Source organism: Nipponia nippon, unplaced genomic scaffold (assembly GCF_047370975.1).
Source record: "Nipponia nippon isolate SJK-2023a ecotype South Korea unplaced genomic scaffold, ASM4737097v1 scaffold_2, whole genome shotgun sequence".
NCBI lineage: Eukaryota > Metazoa > Chordata > Aves > Pelecaniformes > Threskiornithidae > Nipponia > Nipponia nippon.
The window spans coordinates 105635795-105659093 of NW_028262336.1; the positions used below are offsets into that span (position 1 = coordinate 105635795).

The following is a 23299-nucleotide window of genomic DNA, read 5'->3' on the forward strand; positions in this document are numbered from 1 at the left end:
TTTTAAATTTGTTAAGAACATTTACTATGGCCACACTTTAACTTCACATAAAACATTTTAGTAAAATATTTTTATTCTTCAAGAATGGAAATGAGCAATTCCTCTATGCAAGGATCAAGATTTTCATGGATGTACAGTGGCTGGTTAACTAACTTTTTAATTAGCTGACTAAATATACAATAATGGTGTTTTAAAGATATTTCATTCATATTCTTCATAGTGTTATACATTCACAGATGATAAAAAATTCTTTCATGAGCACTGTACATTAAAGGTTATTGTCATACATTCCATCCATAACCAAAATCAATATTTCTTAAAAGTGGGTTTGATTTTCTTCACCCTAGGAAAGAGGAACAGTCACAGACAGCATTCCATAGGAATAATCCTGGGGCTTCACATAATGAACAAGATAGATCATTCTCCTGTTTCATGAATTGTACCTGACAAACTAATCAACCTGTATTGAGGCAACACCAAAGACCTTTCACACTGGGATACGTGTCACAGGTTCTATGTATGCAACTTTATTTTTAAGAACAAGCTAAAAATTAAATGATATTAACATGGGATTCTCTATAAGTATATTCAATCAAATGCATTTCAAAATAGAATAATTTCCCTACTAATTCTTATTTATTTTAAAGCAGAACTTTAGCTCATTCATTAATCAATAATCAATAATCAATAAAGTAATGTCAGTTGTAAACACAATGTCTTTTAATGGGTCTTTGTATATTGGTATTTAAAAGTGCAAATATGCCTTTGCTTTTTATGAGAGAACATGGAAAATATCTGCATCAATTCCTTGGCAAATCTTTTGTACTTCTGGCACTTAGCTCATTTTTCTCCTCCTCTGGCTATTTTTTTAAATGTAATGTCTGTGGATGCTGAACTCCATGAGGACTTTAATTTTGTCACCGAGTCATGTATTTTATGAGAATACCAATCACAGAAGCTCTTAGAAATCTGAATGCAGCGACATCTAGACTGTAAGACCGAAGTGGTCAAATCACAGAGGGTAAGCTTAGATACATGCAATAAAAAAGAACTTAATGTCTGAGTAAGTCATTAGCAAATAGATGACGTTTAAGTTTTTACAATCATAGGAGAACATTTTCTTCATCACTCCGACTTAGAACCCTAAATATTAAGCACTCCTTTAGTCTTTCATGTGTTTTCTGGAATCAGTCCTTAGTATCTAGCCATTACACCCATTTGTGACTGAAAAAAAAATAATAGCATAATTAAAAAATATCTTTCTACTGGATATGATCCTCAGAAATTGCAAAAAGGCTCAATTCTAAGTCACCATTTTAAAAATAATTGAAGATTGGACATGATCTTTATGCATTTGCAGACATGAGGACGTGGGTTTCGATCAACTTGATGTTGACAATATTTTGCTTTAACAAAATTGCTTATCATCAAAACTGAAGTTTCTACAAGAGCCTGGTAGAAGGATTGAATGCTTCGAGTTCACATTTGCCTCAAGCAGTATCTATTATATAAGAGTGGCTGTGTTCAGTTATCATTTTGGCATACAATCAGCATTACTAGTTAAAAAATAGCACTTTTCAGAATTTTGTAAACTTGAAAGGAATGGCAAAAAAGAAAAAGAAAAAGAAAAAGAAAAAAAGACATCTCTCTGGCTCCAGCACTTTCCATTGCAATGGAGGAGTAAGAGCAATTGCAGGTCTGCAGTAACTTTTTTTTTGTGTGTGTGTGTGTGTGTGTGTGTAAAATGATGAACATCTTAAATAGCAGGATCTTTTCCATCACCCTTTGTAACGCTGTAAGTGGAAAGTTTTATAGAGACTATGTAAAAATTATTACATTGTTAATAAAAATATCCAAAGCATGGCAAAATACATCCTGAACCAGAAAATCCTTTCTTAAAATTTCTATCTAAAAATTTTCTCAAAAGTCTTGAGAATCAGGATATTGTAAGGCACAGAGTCACAATATAATTAAGTAAGTCATAATTTTTACAATAGAGATGACAATCTCTATGTTTAGTATTTCGTACCTCATAAAGTGTGTTATATGTTGTAACGGTCACCGTATTTGTATGCAGCATCAACCTTTCTCCAAGAAGAGTGAAAAGACTGTGAGTATGCATGATTTCAACCTTTCGCCTGGAAAAGGAAATAAAAATATCAGGAAAATGCCATGCATGTTGAACATTTTAAGTAAACACGAAAAAAAACATGTCGTGGTTTAACCCCAGCTGGCAACCCAAAAGCCAAATATTTTGATGTTGTACTAAAAATTTCTAAAACTTGTTGTTCTGTAAATATTATGAATTAAACATCATTTAAGGTCTTTCCCAATATGAACGCAATTGTAGTAATACACAAAGGTTCTCAGAACGCAATGCTATATTTGGGATGGGCTTTTGTATAAAACAAATGACACACCATTCTCACCCTCCATGATTTTCACAGTGGAAAGACAAAGGAATCTCCTTCTATCTTACTCAGGCTGAGAGAGTTCAAGATGTTTACAGGCTGGCTAAAATGTGATCCATATCTTTTGTTGCTCTCTCAAGGACTCAGGACAGTCCAACCTCAGATATTCCAACATAAATACTAACACAAACAGATTTATCAGTACTGCCGTTCTCTTTATATAGCATTCTCTCATGCGGCCAAAACAATTAAATCCTGGAATAACATATGTTACAATGCAAAGGAAATAAAATCCTGAAAAGTTAAGAAATTCCAAGTGACTGAAGTGAATTTTATAGCTACGATCAAAAAATACTCAAATCAAAAAGCAGAGAAGCAGCTTACATCAGTGAATTCCATCTGTCTCAAAACAGTACTCCTTTAAAATTAGATATAACATCATAAATAAATGAGTACTTCTCGTAAATGGCATCATTAAATTTATTGACTACTGTAATGAATAGGAAATAAAAAATATTCAAAATAATTAATAATCTATATTAAAGCTGTAAAAAAATATGAAATAAGATAAAATACAGTAAAGTTTCTGTAAAATTTTATGTATTCAAAAGCTAAGAAACTCCCTTTTCATGATTACAATGATAATAACACAGGTTTAAATTACATAGATTCATTCTAGAACTTTTGAAATTAATTATATTATAATTTTCAAATAACCACAAAAGAGAGTGGCAGCAACTTATAACAGTCTGTACTCTTCTGTGCACAGAAGAGAGTTCATGACTTATGAGAAAAACTATGGGTATTCAACCTCATGAGCTATGCTGTAGCACATGCAAGTGAAAATTCATTGGAAGATTTAAATGTGCAGATAAAACCCCAAAGTAAATAACGGACTATGATTTCAGTGGTGGTGTAGAAAGAATCAAAGATGGCAGAGGAGGAAAAGAACAATTTTTTGCCAACGGTAAAGGTTAGACAAAGTAGTTTATCATCACAGATCACAAAGAAAAATCGAGTTATTCAGGCTCTCATCTAACACATTACTAGTCACTTCTCCTAAGAATCAATTACCTCCACTCTATAGCTTAATCTGCAATGGATATATATGAACTACAGCAATGGTAACTGGTTTTGTACCTACACATTCATTATTAATATTGTATTGGTTCAGATTTCATAAATCACATTATAATATCTCTTTATGCAACTCTGCTTTAGTGTATTAAAATACAGTGCCTATTTCCTGTACTGTGAAACAGAAACTTAAGTGCTATATAATTTTATGTAGTTTAGAATTTTATAATCGCTTAGAATTTCCTGTAATTGACTACAATTTTATAAAATCATGCGTATGCACACATATGTATGCACACAAATAGGCACACCTCACAAGCGCTAGCTGTAAGATATGAAAATGAGGAGGGCATTTTTACTTGCTGAAATCTACATGAAATGTGACCATTTAGAGATGTTTGGAGTTCTGAAAATTTAAAAAAATCTTTGAAAGTTACACAGAATATTCAGGTGGATTTCAATGACTTCAATTACATGAAAAATAAAGTTATGTAATTTTGTGCCAAGTACATACTTTCACTCAACAATGGAAACTACACTGATACATTCATAATTACAAGTAGATGCTAAGGACCGGGAAACGAAATTTCAGCTTCTGAAAAATCTCACCTTTCTTTTTCTGTAATGTTCCTCTGACAGAGTTTGCTACTTGATTTACTGGATAAGCGATAAAATATTTTAAACAAATGTACTTATTTGGACACAACCAGCCTTCTGCACAAGTCAAACAGTTATCCCAAATGTGGGGTCGTTTGCCCAGTGTGCAGACACCAATTAACACACAGAGCCGAGGTATTTTATTCCCTTCATATTTGCACAAAGATGGGTGCTACGTGGCAGTTCCACAAATCTAGCACACCTTTGTACAAAACTACAGCATATTTATCCTGCTACATGATTAGTATAAACCTGCCCAAACTTACACTTATTGGTTAGTGATTAACATTTCATACACTATTGGTTTACTGTATTTAAATTAGCCTTGCTTGCTATGCAAATTAGCACACATGCTCCTTTCATGTTTGGGGGGCAAGTCTTTTCAGTCCTGAATTGAGTCAGTGGTCACGATCTCCCCTTGACGCATTTACCTTTCGCCCAGTTACTCCAGTTTTATCAGACTTCGTGTTTTTCTGGCCACCATCCAGTCTTTGGTGCTAAGATGTTCCCTTTTATCAGTCCATTAGCTCTTCTTCAAGGGTATAGCCGTTAGTTTTCCACAGTTTGTTAATTAAACAAATATTTCTATATCTTTTAGCTTCCTCCCAGATTCCTTTCCCAAAGCACAGGTGTTTTGTAGTTTTGCTCAGTGGAAAATTCCACTTTCTGCAGGATATCATTTCTCCGCTTTGAGACTATGAGACCCTATCATGGGTCTCATATGTCTCACTCTTTCTATTCATCCACAGTACATAATTTCCCATGCCTTGTCTTACTATCATACTCTTAATGCATCCAAGTAAAATATAAGCAATTATGACTACAATTATGACAACGATTAAATTTTGCAATAAGCTCTGTAACCATCCAGCAAGGGAGAATCCAAGTCCAGGTAATATTTTGTTTAACCATCCCAATTCCATTGAGGCCCTCGGGGCACAACTTGACTTTGCCACTTGTTTTATTTTGTCCAATTGATCCTCTAGATTTTCAGTAATGTTTGGGATGTGAACACAGCAGTCTTTATTATTTAAATAATCCCCGCATTTGGGATAACAAAACCTTGATCTGGCGTATCGTACTTAATCCAAGTCCTATCAATATGAATGATTTTTAGTAAGTAATGTTTGAAAAGTCCTTGGAGATTCTTGAGTGGACTATCAATTTGCTTTATTAATTCCCAGAACACTATTTGGCTTGCTGGATCCCAAAAGAAAAATCCCATTTGGGAGCATATTCTCAGCTAAATGTCTCTCAATTGTACAGCCATACTTCATTGATCTTACTGAGAAAAGCATGTCTAGCAATACTGCACTCTGGCTAGACTCCTAGCTCCTTTCTCTTCTAAGGAGGTTTTACATGATGAAGTCTCTTGTGAAGCACACAGTTAATTTTTACACTGCACAGCCTCCCACTGGAATATTGTTCTGGGTTAACCCCGGCAGACAGTTAAGCACCACACATAGAAGGGGAAAAGTGAGCAGCAGCAGATTACACAGCACTGCATTCTTTTTAATTCTTTCTTAACACCAAAATATGGAAGATGAGACTAAGTACATCTATTTCATGACACCAATTCTTTTTAAATGTGAATATTTCTTACTGCCACATTTTATATGTGAGTATTTCTTGCACAGAGGTATGTTCTTACCTCTTTTTTTATGATCATTTACTTAATCTGTGTGCTTTTCCTTCCGAAACTTTCTTATGTGAATAACATATTCTTTTATTTCTTTTTTCCCATAATTTTAAAGCTATTTTTAAAAGTACTGCCCTGAAACTTTTATTGCAATAACATTGAAAATTCCAGCAACAAATTTTTGATGACACTTATATGTTTCCTATTATCTTTAGCTGAACATACAATATACATTTATAAAACATATTTTTAGAAAATGTTTTTCAACCGTTTTAAGACTTGAATTTCAGCATATCATATATTTGGCAGACAATCACTGTATGTTTTCAAATGTCACAGTATTAACAAGTTAACTGGAAAATTAAATTTACCCCAATGTATAAAGGTGAAAATTATTAATCAGGAAACCTAACTATTTTAGGTATTTCTAAAGACTGTCAAAGAATATACAGTAATCATGACAAAAAGACAAGAAGAATTGTGAACTTAAATAGACCACTATAACAATTTTAAAACTATACTTACTTATGACCCAAGTGTTTAAGAAAATATCCAAGGACCTTCAAAGCTTGCACCCATATGCTCTCACTTTTGGAAGCCAATAATTTATAAATTACTCTAAAAAAGAAAAACAAATTCAACAAATTTTTTCAGTTCATTACTATACATCACATATAGAGATTGTGTTTCACTGAACAGTGATATGTCTTAGTAAATAAAACTATAAAAATAGCAATTTACAGAAAATAGAAGGATATACTGAAAGCACCAAGCACAGCATAAGTTTGATTATGAATTCTTTAGGTTGGAGACATGGTGTCTTTTGGTTCAGTTCAATGTTTTATAACAGAAAGCGACAACCTTGTCTCATACTTCTACCTTGGAACAATCAAATAAAAGACAGTCTGAGCAGTTGTAGCTTAATACAAGTGAAGCAGATTGGAGCACATAAGATCACATCCTGGAGTTTCTTGGAATACCTGGATACTACTAAAAATCTCCTTTCATTCTTAAAAACCCTACTCAATATCCTTTCTACATAGGTTTATACTGAAATCTCATTTGTCAAAAGTGAAACATGGCAATATGTTACACAAAATCTCATATACACCTATGAAGCCACATCCTCATTGCATCAGAATTTGAAGTAGAAAAAAAAATACACCCCATGTTTTGAAATCCTGGATAAAATAGGCCTCAAAATTTAACTAATTTAAATTATTACTTATTTAATGAATATGATTGGTTTAAGCACAAATTCTACAGTTTTTCAGAAAGGAAACCAGTCTTGATTTGAAGACACCAAGAGACAGAAAACATTGCCCTTCCGCTGGACTGTTCTTCAACAAATTTTTAAATTTATATTTTAGTTTCCCATTTGAATTAGCTGAGCTTCAGCTTTTAGCTATTTCTCCACTAAAGAGTACTTTAGCAGACAATATCTTCCTCTTTCGAAAGGACTTACGCCATTATCAAATGACCTCTGAGGCTTTTGTCCTCTGATAACCTAAGCAGACGAACCCCTAATTCTATGTAAGGCATTTTTTTTGAACACTGAAACGTTGCAATTCTGTGCATTCTCTCCACGTTTTCAACACAGACATTTAAATACAGAGACTGCACCATCAAACAATTTTAATCTTGGTACCACAAATGTTACATAAATATGTCTTAAATCCTCTAGATCAGTCTTATCCTTCTTCGAAAGGTGTCAGGAATAGAACTCTGTCTGAATACAGACAACTATAGGCAGAAAGCAAAATCCCCACCATGAGTACAATGAGTCTTCACTTCAACTAGCATTGTCATTCAAACAAGTATTTGTACAAAGATCTTAGTATTTTGTCAAACGAAGCTTGAATTTACCAGGCAGTAGATGGGTTTTTTTCCCTCCTGTTTTACAAGCCCCTTGCATCTTCCAAAGTATTTCCAGAATAATACAAAATAAAATTCTATAGTCAATATTAAATTATTAACATGAAAATTCTTAATCTCTGAAAAAAACTGCATTACCAAATTAGGCATAAGAAAACAATAAAAATACCGCTTCTCTGGGAATTATCAGTTATTAATTTTACTGTCAAACAGATAAACATATGAATTCCACAGATAGATTTTTTAATCTTTTCAGAGAGAATTTGAGAAGTTAGGGCATGATTTCTCATTTTCTTCTTCTTCCCTCCAGATTATGTTAAACATCTGAAGACAGAATATTCAGATTTATTCTGAGGTAGATACTTGGCTTTTTGATGCATCTTGTTAATTACATATTCTATTTGATATTGAGAAGCAAGTACAACAATACATTTACCTTCAAATAGCATAATGATAACCTTAAGTGGAAAATTTTTTTCCTCCAAGCTATCAAAACCACTCTGTTTTTGACAAAAAATACAGCGTAAGTTAATACAATTGTAGTCTGAAACATCAGCAAGTGTGATATTTATGTGAAAAAGAAGTAGTCTGGAGAGTGATGATACTGGAACTACTTTTAAGATATTTTCTCATTTCACCATCTTACCGTATCCCATTTCTCTGATCAAAGGCAGGTATCATGGATGCTGGATGTTCGGACATTAGTGCCACTAGCAGCTGCAGCACATCATGAATATTTTCATCCTGTATGACAAGCATCAATGTTATTCTACAAACTAACCTCAACAGCAGGCTTCCCATTGAGCTGGTAGAATTGGTTACAGTAAGATAGGTAATTACAGAAATGTACCTCATGCATTGTTAATAAGTAATTTAATATGCTCTGCAGTTCATCTTCTTTCACTCCTCGATCCTAAAAGAAAAAGAAAAAACAGGGGCATCATATAGAGAAAATACATTCTTTACGTTTGGCTCAAGAAAACTTGGACCGAGCCAAATAAACTCACATTTTTTTCTATTTAAACTCAAAAGACTAAATTATCTCTTTCATTTCATTGCTTTTCCCTATCGCACTGACAATTCAAAACAGCATGAAGTCATCCCTCTATTCCTGCTACAAAGGATTCTTATAACGTGGGCCCTCAGATACTATAAACTATGACTGCCACTCCTCCAAATCCCGGACACAGAATAGAAAAAACAGGAGGAATAGGCCAGGCCAGAAAATACTGGTTTTCAGTCTAGTCTCAAATGACAGATCATACCTCAAAGACTAGCGTTCAGTTGTAACACAGAGAAAGAGTCCTAGACTATTTCAACCAGTGGTAGAACCAAAAAAAAAGGATAAAGCAATAATTAACAACTGCCATTACCTTTTTCATTTGATCAATCATGCAACTATCTACTATCACATAAAAAAGCCCAAATACCTGAAACGTTCTGTAATGTCATATGCTATTTCTGCGTGTACATTTAATAAAATATACATGGCATAGCTTGGTGAGGTTAATAAGAAATATTTAATGGATTTACTACCTTTATGTTGATTAGAAGTGTCTGCATGAACATTAAAATTAACCAGAAACAGATACAATACCTGACAGGTATTCCATATTTACTACTATGAAAGATCCTATTACATGTATATAGCAGATGTCAATGTTTTCCATCTGGAATAGACTGTTTTACCTTCAATATAAGTTGTTTCAAAAACAGCAGCATAAATGCCCTTAGTGATATGATTTCTTTCTGTGAGGGCCGAGGACCATCTGGAAGAAGCAAAATATACTGCTTTTAAATATAAACTAATTCCTTGCATGACTGCAGCTTCTTAGGGAAATCACAGTTCCTACAACAGTATTTAGTATCTTATTCATTATATAAAAGTTCATATTTGCAAATTATATCATTATAACCTTTCAGAATCACATTTTACAACACTAATATACATAAGTGATGTTTCATTTTGAAAAAAAGAAATCCCTATGTATATATATATATTTTTTTTTAAACAAAGACACAGGAAGATGAAAGGTAGTAATCAGGTCTAGACTTACACAACTAAATTAAGGTATATGTTCTGTATGAGCCAGGAGTCTCAAATCCCAGTATAAGCAACTACTCTATTGACTAGATCTACTCAATTGACCCAATGTCAGTGCCCAATTCAGAATAAAAATTGTTAGTTCTATTGACTACATTGAGTTGAATTCCACTGAAAACAGCAGGAATTTAAACACCTAGTACAAGCTACACCGTGGACGTGTAAACTTAAAAGGGTCTGAATAGAAAGTTGAATCTCACCTAAAATACATGATAACAACTTGGAATAACTAAGCCACTATGTTAAACACCATCTGAATGAAATCCAGCAGAGAAAGGATTAATGAAATATTAGTGGTGGCCATTACCTGTAGCAGAAACTGAATCTATTTAACCAAAGAGAAACTACCATCTGAAGAAGATATTAAATTTAAACCAGAAAAAAAAAATCTGTAACCCATAATACTTTAAAGAATTGTGCTTGAGGAAGTACATTAGGAAAACAGAAGTATTTAAAAAATTGAATAAGAAACAGAGCTTGAACAACTATATTCAGTTGAACCTTGCTCTATTGTATTTTCCATTCTCCCCTTTCACAAATAAGGTTGAACTGGAAATTCCTTTGTTAAGTCCCAACTTTTCAAACAATGTGTGTCATAGACAGTCTTAAATTTTGCACAGTGAAAATAAATGCAGCCTAATTTACTTTTTAATCAACCATTTAATCTTATGCTGATAAACACATATCAAAGCTTAATAACACTCTACGTCTCAGTATTATTTCCAATCCAGATGAATGCAACCTTCTAATGAAGATTTTTTTTATAGTCTCTGGTGCCACTCTTTGAAGTGAAGCCACTTCTGTACACACAGTAATTCATGTTTGCAACAACGGCAAACCTGAAGGTAAACTGTATTTGTCTGACTAGCAGGAGCAAAAAGAGTTTTCTTCCCCATTTAGGAGTGGAGAGAGGAGAACTGGGTACTTTTCAGAAAGAAGCAAATAAATCTCAACCTCCCCGCATCATCATATGTAAAAATAGTAAGGATATTGTTGTAAAAAATCTATCATATAGGCTTTAAAGATATAGGAGCAGTTTTATATCCATAAATTCTAATGGCACCATGAAACATCTATTTCCTGTTGTTAAAACAAAAGTAAGTTGGATTTTTTGGTACTAGCTGCATCTACATTAAATATTGCATGTGTTTTTATGGCAGTGGTGTGCTTCTAGGTAACAGCTATTTTTTTCCCTAATTCAAATGCAGATTCAACTCTAACTGCATCACAGAAATCTGTTTCTTTGCACACCCTCTTCCCTCGTACACCTTATTGGGATTCAATATTGGACAATATCTGAAAACCAGGCCTAAAAACTGAGGCATTTTGTCTTTTTTGGAAGACTCTAATTATGGAAACAGAAAACAGAACACTAAGGCAACAGGGACCTCTGCAAAGGATTTCAGTGACAGAAATTTTAAGGAAGGATTAAAAAGAATATATCCCAAATTAACCGGAAACCTGTTCAAAGATACCCGAGTTTCATACTTCTTATTCACATACCCACTAGTTTCTCTGGAGATGTGCGAGAACCCTGAAAAGGGTTCTTCAACACACAAAAGATACAAAAGGAGTTGTTGCTTGCAGGTTTTATGCCAAGCAGGCAAAACGATGCTTTTTCCTTTAGTCTTCCAGTACTATTTATTCCTTGTATTTTGGTTCTGTCTTGAAGCTTCACTGCATTAGAATCAGAAAAAGGGGACAGCCTCTGACCAAAAGACTTTATTAGTTTGAAAAATTAAAAAGAGGACTGGTAGTGAAAAATAAGAGGCTGGAGAAACTGGAGGCTATGTAACCAGAGACAGCTACAAATAGTGGAAGAAAGGACTGCAGCAATAGCAATGCAAAAGTTATCTGATACAGATTGAATTGAAATAATCTGGGAAGTTGTAAAGCTTCATCAAATGGATTTGCCACTATAATTGTTATCTCATCACATTTTTTGGCTTCATTACTAGTTGAAGACCTTCATTACTAGTTGAAGATTTATTTTTTAAAAACTGCACCATTTACCAATGGTATAATTTCTGCTATAATTAAAAAATATACTTTATACACACATATACCAAGGTAAAGAGAGACAAGTGGACCTTGTTTTTCAACTGAAACATTGAAAAGTAGTTTTCTTTACTGTCTATTAATCTTTGTGCCCATCACTGGATATAGACAATTCAGTGTCACCATCACTCAGAAACTGATAAACAGCACTGCTAAAGACTACATCCAAACGCAAACCAAAACAACAACAAAGATAATCCTTTTAAGATCTCATACAGCAACCATAAGTCCCTAGTACAAAACAGCAACATTCTTGTTAATTGGCAAAGAGAAAGAATGTCTCCCTTATCCCACACCAGGATGAGTCACTAAATAATTTCCTGCTTTTAGATTCTTTATGTATGTATTTATTGCAGATAGCACATGATTTGCATCAGATTTTTTTTTAATATACACTCATAATGAGAGTCAGCCAGCTTTATCTAGACAAAAATAAATTTAAAAAAATTATCTAATTCATCCTTGCAGCAGAGAGCAATTATAGGGGCATAAAACAGAACTAATTAAGAGGGAATAAGTAAACATATTCACAGAGTAAAGTACAATCGTACCGGTGTAAAATACTGATTGGGAGCTTTGAATAACAAAAATAATGATTTCTAATCCTGTCTTTGGAAATAAAACATTGTGTTATCAGTTCTACAAGCAACCAAACGCAACATGCTCCCATCTGGCTTTTTTATGTGTAAAAAGCATGATTTTTCTACTCCTTAAATTAATAAAACACATCACAGATAGCAGAATCTGATCTCCATGTATGCATAAATAACATCACGTTACGTGGATCACAGAAGGACCTGCTTTTTATCTTACTCTTGCAAAGCTAATGAGAACTGAGTTCAACTCTAACCCAGTCCTTGAAATAACTCTGTGCAACTTTTTCTGTGCACAAAAAGAAAAACTATACTTTCTCCTTATAATAATTTTCATAATTCCCACTTTTCTAGCTCATGTTCAAAAATGTGGGACATTAAAAATGTTCTTGAAAACTCTGTTTAACATGAGTTAACATGGACATTAACAACCATGCATTCTCTAGCAGGAGGCAAGCACATAGGAAACACTAGTAGAGAAAAAGAAATGCTTGGCTAATGGCTCAATAATGAACTATGCTGCTCAGTAGCCTGAAACTTAAATGCACATTTCTCTCATACAACAATGAAGTTGCAAGTATTTCATAGCGATGCTCCGCAACAGAGTCCAAAATTACAATTTAGCACAATACATTTCTGAGAGTTGTTAACACTGAGTATCCTGAGCTATTTTTTCTTACGGAAAAAAACTCTACAATATTTACTTTATTTTTCTGTTACTGCATTCATTTTATGCTTTCTCATTACTGCACCACTGTTGGTCCATCAGTATTTTCAGAGAATGCCATGCAGTTGGTATGTAATTCCAATGAAGGTTTTTCAAGGCATAAATATCCTGGTGGGCTCTAATAAGTTCTCGTTTAAATTTACAGAAATTGTACATCAAATTAATTCAGCAACATGGAGAATTTTTTTTAAAGTGTATAAATGTTTTACTTTTTTTTAAAAAGGTTAATAAAGAAATTAAACTATCCAACAGTTAGTAGACATCCAAAGATGAAAATAAAAAAGTGTGTTTACATTTTTCTCTGTTGCTTTGATAATAAAAATACATGTGCTTTGCCCCTTCTGAAAGACACTCACAGTTTGGCTTTTCTTTAAATATCACTCTAGTATATGTTTTGAAAAGACGAAACATCAAAGAACAAAGACTGGTAACATAACATTAAGATGTCTCTGGCAGCTTGAAGTATTATCATTGAAATGCACCATCTACCATAGCAAGATAAAGAGTTAAATCTCTCTCCACTTATCCTCTTATTCATTCCCCAAATCCACAAAAGGAAATAATTATGGAGGAAGTTATATAATATTAAATAATTTTTACTCAATTGCCTGCTTCACTGTGTCTTTAGATGCTGCAACTGTTGGGCAACAGGGATGATCTTCTCCCACCTTCACATCGTATTCTGTATGATTTAACAAAATGTTAAAGGCATGCACGTGGCAAATCAAGAGAATAGCTATAACCATAGTTCAAGTCTAAAATGTAAAGTAAAATAAAATAAAGTTTAGGGATTCTTTCCTGTGGAAACTGGTTTGAGTTTTTCTGCTCTTTCTGACATGAGAATTATTTCACAAGTTTACTTTTAATGGTCTTAATAAAACTCAAGTCACTTTTGCCCTGCCACCTACTCATAACTGGTAATTTAATTTAAAAAAACCACAAACACAATACAAAAAAGAAAGTAAAACTCATAATTTTAAACAGAAAACTTGCCTGCACTATGTAGATCTATATCTAAAATGAAAAACCTACTAAGAATAATTATCAAGCAAGCTGATAAGCATACATTTTGAAAAAGTGTTTCTAATACTTCAGAAGGAAACAAACCAATGCAAATTTAGTATACTGAATCAAAGAAGAAATACCAGTTTGAAACAGGAAAGCAATAATGAAAAAGAAGATACAAAACCAAATCTGAAATAAATATTTGAACCTTTAAAATAATTCAAACCATTTACACCTCCTATTTTATAAGCTCAATACCACGGGAAGCAAGGGGGAAACTTTTATTTTTTAAGAAAACAGCATTAGCCAAATGGGAAGCTTCAATATTGAGCTACTTTGCATTTAAACAAGGTATACTGAACTGTCAGTATAGAAAACTCACCCACTTTGTGCTTTATTAAGACAGGGGAAGGCAATAAACCCTTGAACCGGTGTAACTGTCTGCAAGTAATAGCAAATCAAACTACTAATATTAAAAAGTGTTTCAGTATCTCTGCATAAAAACCGATATGCCTAGAAGACAAGAAAGCATCACACTACTATAATGTCTTTATGAATAAGCTTACTTTCTACTATGACAGCAAATTATTTGAAGGCACTATAACACATTCAGTCAAATTTTGGATATTGGCAAGATTTCCATTAAAGTCTTCTTCAGATCTTAAAAGTTTGATGTCAAGTTAGCTTAGGGTTTCAGTTGCCTCTGATAGGGGAATATCATATGCCATTTTCTTGCATTATGACATTTTTCTGTTTCTTACGGTAAAATTACTGCTCATTGACAATGGGTCCTGTTCTTTCATTTTGAAATATCAAACGCTACTTAAAATGCAGCAACTCTGACATTTACATAATTGTATTTTTACAGTGTAAGTTTCTTACTTTTACAAACTACTTCTTACACATTATCCTACATTTTAACAGCTGATAAACTTGCTGGCTACATGTGGCAGTAGTGGCTGTATGCAGGCTAATAAAAATCAACACAAAACCAAAATCCTGGAAGAGTTAACTTTTTTGAAATATTTGGATTGGTGAAGTTACAAGTTGCTGAAAACAGAGGTGGAAAGAAAAAAGCATTAAGCTTATTAACTACAGCTACTTATAGTATTCTAAGACTAAAAACCTGAATCAGCCAGACCTGCATATCACATTGGCAGATTGCACTTAATATTAAAAGAAAAAGCATCCGGTGAAGAAAAGCGATGTAATATCCAGGTGATTAAACATTTTGAAAAGTTTTCAGGAATTTTATCAATTGAAAGTAATTAATGTGAATTTGATAAAAAACTAATATGAAATTAAGTTAATATGAAATTGAATTTAGCAACCCATCACCTCAGGAATTATTCTATTTTCACAGTCATTTGCTTGCAAATCAGCACAGTTATTACAGCTGTATTAGTCAGAAGCAGAGGCTACCCATGCAACAGTAGAAAAAAAAGTCCTAGTACTGATTTGCATGGAGAAAATTCCATAGTTATGCCGGATTTGCATATCCATTGCTATGTCACTGATCTTCCTCCCTGATAAGCCGACATTCTTCAACTCAACACAAGGAAAGCTATTTTTACAGACAGGAACGGGAGTAGTACAAAATACTTATAGTTTTATCAATTATATGGGACTTTCTGCAGTCTAAGCAATAGGGAGGAAGGAAGAGGATAAGGAACAAGGAAGAAAGTTGAGATTAACCTTAAAACCATCAAGTTTATCTAGAAATGTAAGTAAAGAATAAAAAGGAGAAAATTCAGATATAGTGGATAATAATATGTATTTTGAAAATGTACATTGCCTCACAGTTTATCAAACGCCTTCCCAACTACTGTATGAAGGCCTTAGTAATTGTGATTTCTGTTGTCATACTGCTACACCAAACAACCTGATTACCTCTCAGGGACCTACCTGGTTGCCTTCCTGAGAAAAACAGAATATTGTCTGGAATTGACACAAATGAGGAGAGAATGTACTATATCCTTAAAACAGGTAAGAATGAAAGAAAAGATAGGGAAGTAAACCAGCCATATGTATCCTAATTTAGAGTTAACTGATTCATTTCTCATTCCTAATTTTGTGTCCTTGTGTACCCCATGCCTTCTGTTCAGATTTTGATGACTACATTATATATTTTTTTCTAGCTATTCCACTGGCATTACACATACAAATACTCCAAAAATACAGCTAACTGCAGAGAGGCAGATCTGGGCAAGATAAAAAACAAGCCACACCTCCTACAGAAGAAATGTCGTACTGTTTCCACAAAAGAGCAAGCCTAGCCAGAGGGAAGTTAGTAATATGCAATTAATTTTCAAAGTATTGTTAGGTACTAGTATCATGACACAGAAGTACAGGAATTCTTTAATTAAAAAGACCACCTCCCCCCAAAAAAAACAGAAACAAAAACAAAAAAGAATTGCAGCAATAACAAGTAGACAATACTATCAAACTTACAGTCTCAAACCTGTTGAGCAATTTTCCAGGTCTCTAGGTGTAAATATGGTTGACAGTTGGAAACTTTACCTCCCAAAGAGCTGGTCATTCAACAGTCACAAATACAATGTACATATTATAAGCTGATTAGCTGAGTTTTTACTATCCTAATTCCTCACTGAGCTCAAGTATGGTTAGCTTGTCTGATGGTAAAACTGTACTTGTGCAGCACAACAGTGTAACCTTCAATAGAGCAGAGTTCTGAAAGAATGAAGCTGGATAAAGTCAGTCCCAGGGTAGGATTCAGCTCACCCTAATTTCAGACATCTGTGGTGAGACCAGGTTCTAACCCTCCACTGAAGCCAATGACAATCTAATCAATATAGCCTATGGAGTCTAGAAAGCAGCTACCTTTCAAACTAAACAGTTTTCAAGGCTCTGTCAAATAGAGGGAGGACACAGCTTCCCAAACATACTTATCAGTGTGATTTGGCATACCGTAAGATATCCAAAATATCTTCACAGAACAAGCAGATTTGATGCAGGATGCACAGGACACCTGCATCCTTCTGAAGGGCAGGTGGGATGCCCCATAGAGACTAAAGTGATGGTAGAAACCCATATTCAGGCAACTGACTCCTGCATTCCACTGACTATAATCAACAGACATCTAGCTCAGATGGAGACACTTTCATTGTAGGTAACATATATTTTATCACCAACAAAAATTTCATGCTAATTAAGTAACCACCACAGCTAATTTTCATAATCTGATATTACAGACTTTTCATTCAAATGAACGGAGAACAGAAACACAGTGTGCTTTTGTTAGGTATTTTTAAAGCAAATTTTAATAATTTTATGAACAATATCATTCGTTTAATATTATACTATGAGAGAACTATAAATGAGGTCCCAGCTCCAACAGCAGCTCTTTCTGTGAGCCTCAACAAGTTACAACTTCACTGCCTATTAGGATACCCAATCTAGGATAAGAATTGTTCCTTCAATTTTTATTTATTAAAAAAAATATTGAAGAAAACACCTATGCATACGGCTCACTTACAAATAAAGAATTGTCCAATAACTTATATGTTATATATGTCACGTTCTTAAATATTTGGATATGTGACAGCACTAAAACATCCAATTTCTCAGCATGACAGTAATAGTTACAGTATAAAGACAATTAATAAGTTCCTCTGACAGTAATAGTTACAGTATAAAGACAACTAATAAGTTCCTCTATATCAATTAATTTTTAAGAGACTTTCAGCCAAATCCTCCCTGCTTTACACAAGTAGTCACATAAATGTAATGACATTACAACTGGAGTGTATAGGATTAGAATGATTTGATGCTCTGGTTAATATACACGTGTTACATGCAGCATTTAGCCAGTATGTATTATTGTATTTTGTTGCTGCTGTCCTTCAATGTTTCCTGAGCTAAGCTAAGTGCATGACGAAAATGAAGTTAAATCAATCTCTATTTTATAAGGGCAGAGACAAAAATATTATTAAACTCAAAATACAGCTTCAGAGATCTCAGCAGCGAGAACCAGAAGTTTCCACTCTGTTTTCAAGGTCATGTAACATTACCAATCATTCAAAGCCCACAAAGCTTTCTTTGGCATATGAGATACATTTAACATTTCCTTTCTCGTACAGAAGAATGAAAATGCGTGATTTCAGTATGTTTTCTAAAGAATGCCCACATAAGTACATGCCATAGGAGTGAAGACCAGAGTTGGAATCTTCTGGGAATACATACAAACATACGGAATTATCATCAGAAGTGTATGATACACCAAAAGTACTTGCATAATCCTTCTACTGTTGATCCCTGGTACCGATTATTGCCATCTACTTACCTCCTTGTCTAACTATCCAAGGAGCTTTCACACATTTACATCACAAATCTTCCTATACAAAAAATGCTTATTTTTTCTTTCTTATGCATTGTACTTACCTAATCCTTTAGGAGCAATGCCACTGCTATCAGCAGGATTAACCACCCAGTAGTAGTATTTCAGTGTGTGCATTAACTGCAGTACTGTTCCTACTCTGCGTATAGTGTTATAGATTGTAGCAGTTCCAATGAATTCAGCTGACAAGTAGGTATACAAAGACAACTGCACCTGAAGAATGAAATAGTTTTCCACATAAAATTTAAGTTATATATTAATAACCTTAATTTGTAGGGTTTTTAGGATTTACTTTGGATATGATATAAAAAATTAAAAAATAATTACAAACAATTTAAGGCAGAGACTGGACTGACACCTGGAATGACCTCTAGAGGTCCCTTCCAATCTAAATTTTCTATGATTCTATGATTTATGTCATGATAAATGTACTGGTTTCTTTTCTATTTTGGCTTTTTATACTAAAAATATATTTTACCAGATTTCAGGACCATGCCACTTTTCACTTTGGTCCTCATTCCTCAACTGTGATTATTTAGGAAAACAACTAATTCATTATCACCAGAGATGAACAATAACTTTTTATAGTTTTCATAAAAACAAAATACATAATTTAAATTAAAATGAAAGTTTATGCGAATGTGTAAAAAAGATATCTTACCTTTTGCTTACAATTAAAAATACATACTGTTGTGCTTAATCTTTAGGAAAACAATGTAATGCAGCCACTGAAAAAGGCACTGGGTTTCTAGAAACAGTCTTTTGATAGAGTTAGCCAGAATCTTAGGCAAGAATGTAACTGCTTTTAGAAACTTATGAAAGACACTATAGAAGAGAGAATATAGTTAAGCAGGGTATAGCAGGATATATATTATCTAAAAAAACTTTGTTATGGCCATGTTTTAAAATGAAAAAATTAAAAACCTAAGTACCATGGTACAAAAGAATAATTGTAGGAGAGTTATAACATCATTCAGGTGTACAATTACCTTTGCAGGGGTATGTATCCAGATAGCAGGATTAAAAAGGATGTGATCACATAATTGCTTCAGTAGAGGTGCTCCATGAGACAATCCATCCAAATATTTCGCAAATGACAAAAATTGTTCCAGAACTGCTCTGGTTATATGAACTCTAGATGACTGGGGAAAAATAATCAGAAAGAACAAAGAAAGAAAAACCTTCTTCCTTAATATACTTACAGCAGAAATATGAAGTGATATTTTAACCAGACTCATCTTTACTAAATACATGCAACCTCGTATGTTTTTATGTCATTGAATATGAAAGGAAAGTAAAAAAAAAAAATCAGCAACTTATACTTTCTAATAATATTCACAGTCTTTCTAATGGCTACATTTAACAGGTTAAAAATATTAATCAATAACTGAGGTTAAATCCTTTTTCTTTTTTTTTTTCTTTTTTTTTTTTTTTTATTATAATCCAGTCAGGATTCTACATTTTACAGCACAGTGCCTTGAGAACTTTGTCTGAAGTCCTTAACTCTTTTTCAGTTAATTGTGTGTCCTACTGAAATTAGGTTTCTCAGTATGTAAACACACATCACTGGTAGACTTGCTTTTGTTTCTTAAACATAACTAGGTATTTGAAGGATTTGGGTTCAAGGTTTCCTCAAATTTCAAGAGAGTCCTTCAGTTTCATAGCATATGCTATAAAATCACCGTTGAGAGCTGCTCCTATGCAGTAACACGGCATGCAGACTTTGACAAACTTCTTCATACACTGAGTTAACAAAAGGAACCAATAGGAAAAACCACTAAACATCCTTCCCCTTGCCTTCCCTAAAAATGTTCGAATTATTTTTAATGCTGTAAGTACAGTCTGGGAACATGCAGATTTTTATTTTTAGAAGTGAAGTTATTTTTAGAAGTCCATTTGTCAGTAATACAAGTTCAGCCTGGATGCTGAGTTTCCTTTGGCTTGTACATCACAATTCACAATAAATAATCTGCAACTAATAAGAACAAAAATGTTATTTTGAAGTTCAAGCTTTCTGTGCTCTCTGAAGTATTTGATTACATGCGAATGAACAACAGATAATTTACAAATAATAAAATTGAGCCTGGATAGGAAACAAAAGGATTTTTTCCTGCCATGTGTGCCAACTGAATATAAGCATATACTGAAAAAAATAAAATACATCCTTTTGAAAAACTACAGCTAAGGAGAATATAGCATAAAAAACCCAGAAAAAGTCATATGCTGTAAAAATTATGTTGTGACAGAAATCAATCAAAATCCTTTAAATATTCACATATGCTGAGTTTATTGATTGTAGCAGGTGTTAATTAGAATAGTACACAAACTTTTTTTTTTTAATTTCATGTACAACATTCTAAATCGATGTATTCAATGTGCATAAACCATAGTGCTCTATTCAAGAGAAAGGGACTCCATGAGGGCTCACTAGCCTGCCTGTATATAACTTACAGAACTGGAGCTAATAGCTTTTTAAATTCATTCTGGTTATGTCACAAGAAAACCTACCATTGGAAAAAAAACCACCTTAGACTAGTTCCTCGACATTCTAAATCACACTTGCTTAGTACAGAAAACATAGAAGCATAGAAAATAATCTGGTTTTAGGTATTACGTCAGTGATGGTAAAGTCTTTCTACTATGAGAACGTATTTCCCTAGCTGAAAGTAACATAGGGAATGGAATGAGAGAAATTATTTATCATTCTTCGTCAAAATTCAGTACATTTTTTAAAGGTAAGATTATTGTTATTTAATTTCACCATCAGACAACACAAAGCTCTGGTCATAACTTCTTCTCAAATTATTGTTATACTGACCTCACGCTAATGAAAAATACAGTAGCAGACATTCAAGAAGGTCAGAGCCATGAGATTCAACCATAAGAGTATTACTATTTTAGTACAGTAGTTTGTTTTCAGATTATTAAATCACAGTAACATGAGGGCCTTGGGCCAGGAGGAAGGTACTGTTCCTCAGACAAGCATCTGAACTGAACCTCAGTTTTGTGATAACTGCTCATCATGTCTGAAAACAAGCAAGTAAAGGGAACGGCCCTTGCAACTGTTTCTTTCAGAAATGAAATTATTTTACAGTTTTTCTTCTTCAAAACACAGAGCAGCTATTTCAACAATTTCAGAACTGAGCCACAGAGGATTTAATTTATATTAACATACAGAAGTAAAGAAATTTAAACCTAAATTATGACATGTCTGTGATACGCTTGTACAAACTGGGAACAAGAGAACTTTCCTGGACAAGAGTTTGGGGGGTAGAGAGTGGGAAAACACAAATGAAAATACATTAAAGTGATTCACAAACAAATCTAAAGTAAAAGCATAAATTAGACAAACAGGATCAACTCCAGAAAATTGATTCTTTGAATATTGGCATCTAAGAGGACAGGGATGACGAAAAGACTCCTGTAGACAGCTTATAAGTATTACAAATCAAAAATATCTCATACCACAAATATATTTTATTCCACAAGTCCTTTGAGCTAAGTGATTGAAAATACCGCAATGACAGTAGAAATACTAAGAACAAAGATAAAAAAGCCCTCCAAACATACCTTTTCAAGGAGGTAGCCAATGACTAGAAAGCCTTTTCCACCAAGCATTTGTTCTTGCATGGCTACTGAACTCTTAAGAAGCTCAACCAAGAAAGCCAATAGGGTAGCACTGCATGTAAAGAACAAGCATTTTTTTCAGAATACAAATGTAGAAAAATCAATCATCTGTTACATTCTCAATATTCACCAGCTATTAAGTGAACAGAAACAGGCTTAAAGTGGTGAACAATTCCTTGAAAGAATACAAATCTTACTTTTTTCTGACAAATTTTTCCAATGATTGTTCACATATTACAACGGTAGGAGTGGGGGCTCATGTTCAAATAGAAGTGTAAAATCATTTTGTCAGCTCTTCTGTTTTGACCAGGACTATCCTAAGTTTTGAATATCCAGCCCTGCAACTTGCGGTTCTAGCCAAAGGTTTTGCAGTTGGAAGAGGCAGGAGATGATGAGTGGGATCCAGCTGACAGTGCTAGAATGATGCAGGCAGGGGCTGTGTCAACCATTTTACCATCCAGACTAACTATGCTAAACAGCAAAATTTGCAGCTACTAGATATATCATCATTCCACACTTTCAATTTCTTGAGTCACTACTACCACAGAAATGAGGCATAAAATGGCTGAACATGCACCTGGGCAATGCTGCCCACCACAAACCACAGTGGAACAACAGCAGGGTGAAGAGTTTCCTTCATACTTTCTCCAGAACAAACATGAGAATAATATCTAGGCCTGACAAAATAAAGGCTGAGAATCACTTTCATCCAGTTAGGAAAGCACAGAGAGACTCCAGAGGCCACAAGCAAATCACCCAGCTGCCCATCCCAGCAGTATCTGTGAGTGAGGTGTTCAGAAAGCACAGGGAGGGGAAAAAAAGTGTTCAGAAAAGGTTACTGTTTAGAAACAGAAGAGATATGAAAGACTTCAGGGGACAGACTTGGCAAGAAAGTGAAACTATGTTATGAAAACCAACAGCAGAAACAGATGACATATCAATGCACTGTGGGAGAAAAATCACAGTTGACTCTTGGGTGGTGAGAGGGAAACAAAAATCCACTCATCTGTTGCTGAAAAACCCAGAGGAAAGGGAGAAAGGAAGAAAAAAATCTGGCAGGAAATATTTAAAATTATTTTTCAAATATATCAAAAAGGTAGATGATGGAATGCATTGTACTGCATATACAATGCATACATAAAGTCATTATTCATTTTCTAAAAATAAAA

The 23299-nt window shown here is 33.8% G+C and overlaps 1 protein-coding gene across 7 annotated transcripts in view; it reads right to left on the minus strand.

The window, feature by feature from the left end:
- NBEA (neurobeachin) overlaps positions 1-23299 on the minus strand; it is a 513742-nt gene that overhangs the window by 345892 nt on the left and 144551 nt on the right. For all 7 annotated transcript variants that reach the window (XM_087756962.1, XM_087756961.1, XM_087756957.1 and 4 more), the window contains exons 11-18: positions 22074-22182; positions 19493-19645; positions 18548-18716; positions 9349-9428; positions 8510-8572; positions 8306-8403; positions 6310-6402; positions 2030-2138 (exon numbers count right to left, since the gene is read on the minus strand). In XM_087756962.1, the coding sequence (XP_087613088.1) occupies positions 2030-2138; positions 6310-6402; positions 8306-8403; positions 8510-8572; positions 9349-9428; positions 18548-18716; positions 19493-19645; positions 22074-22182 (874 nt within the window). The remainder of the gene's footprint in view (positions 1-2029; positions 2139-6309; positions 6403-8305; positions 8404-8509; positions 8573-9348; positions 9429-18547; positions 18717-19492; positions 19646-22073; positions 22183-23299) is intronic.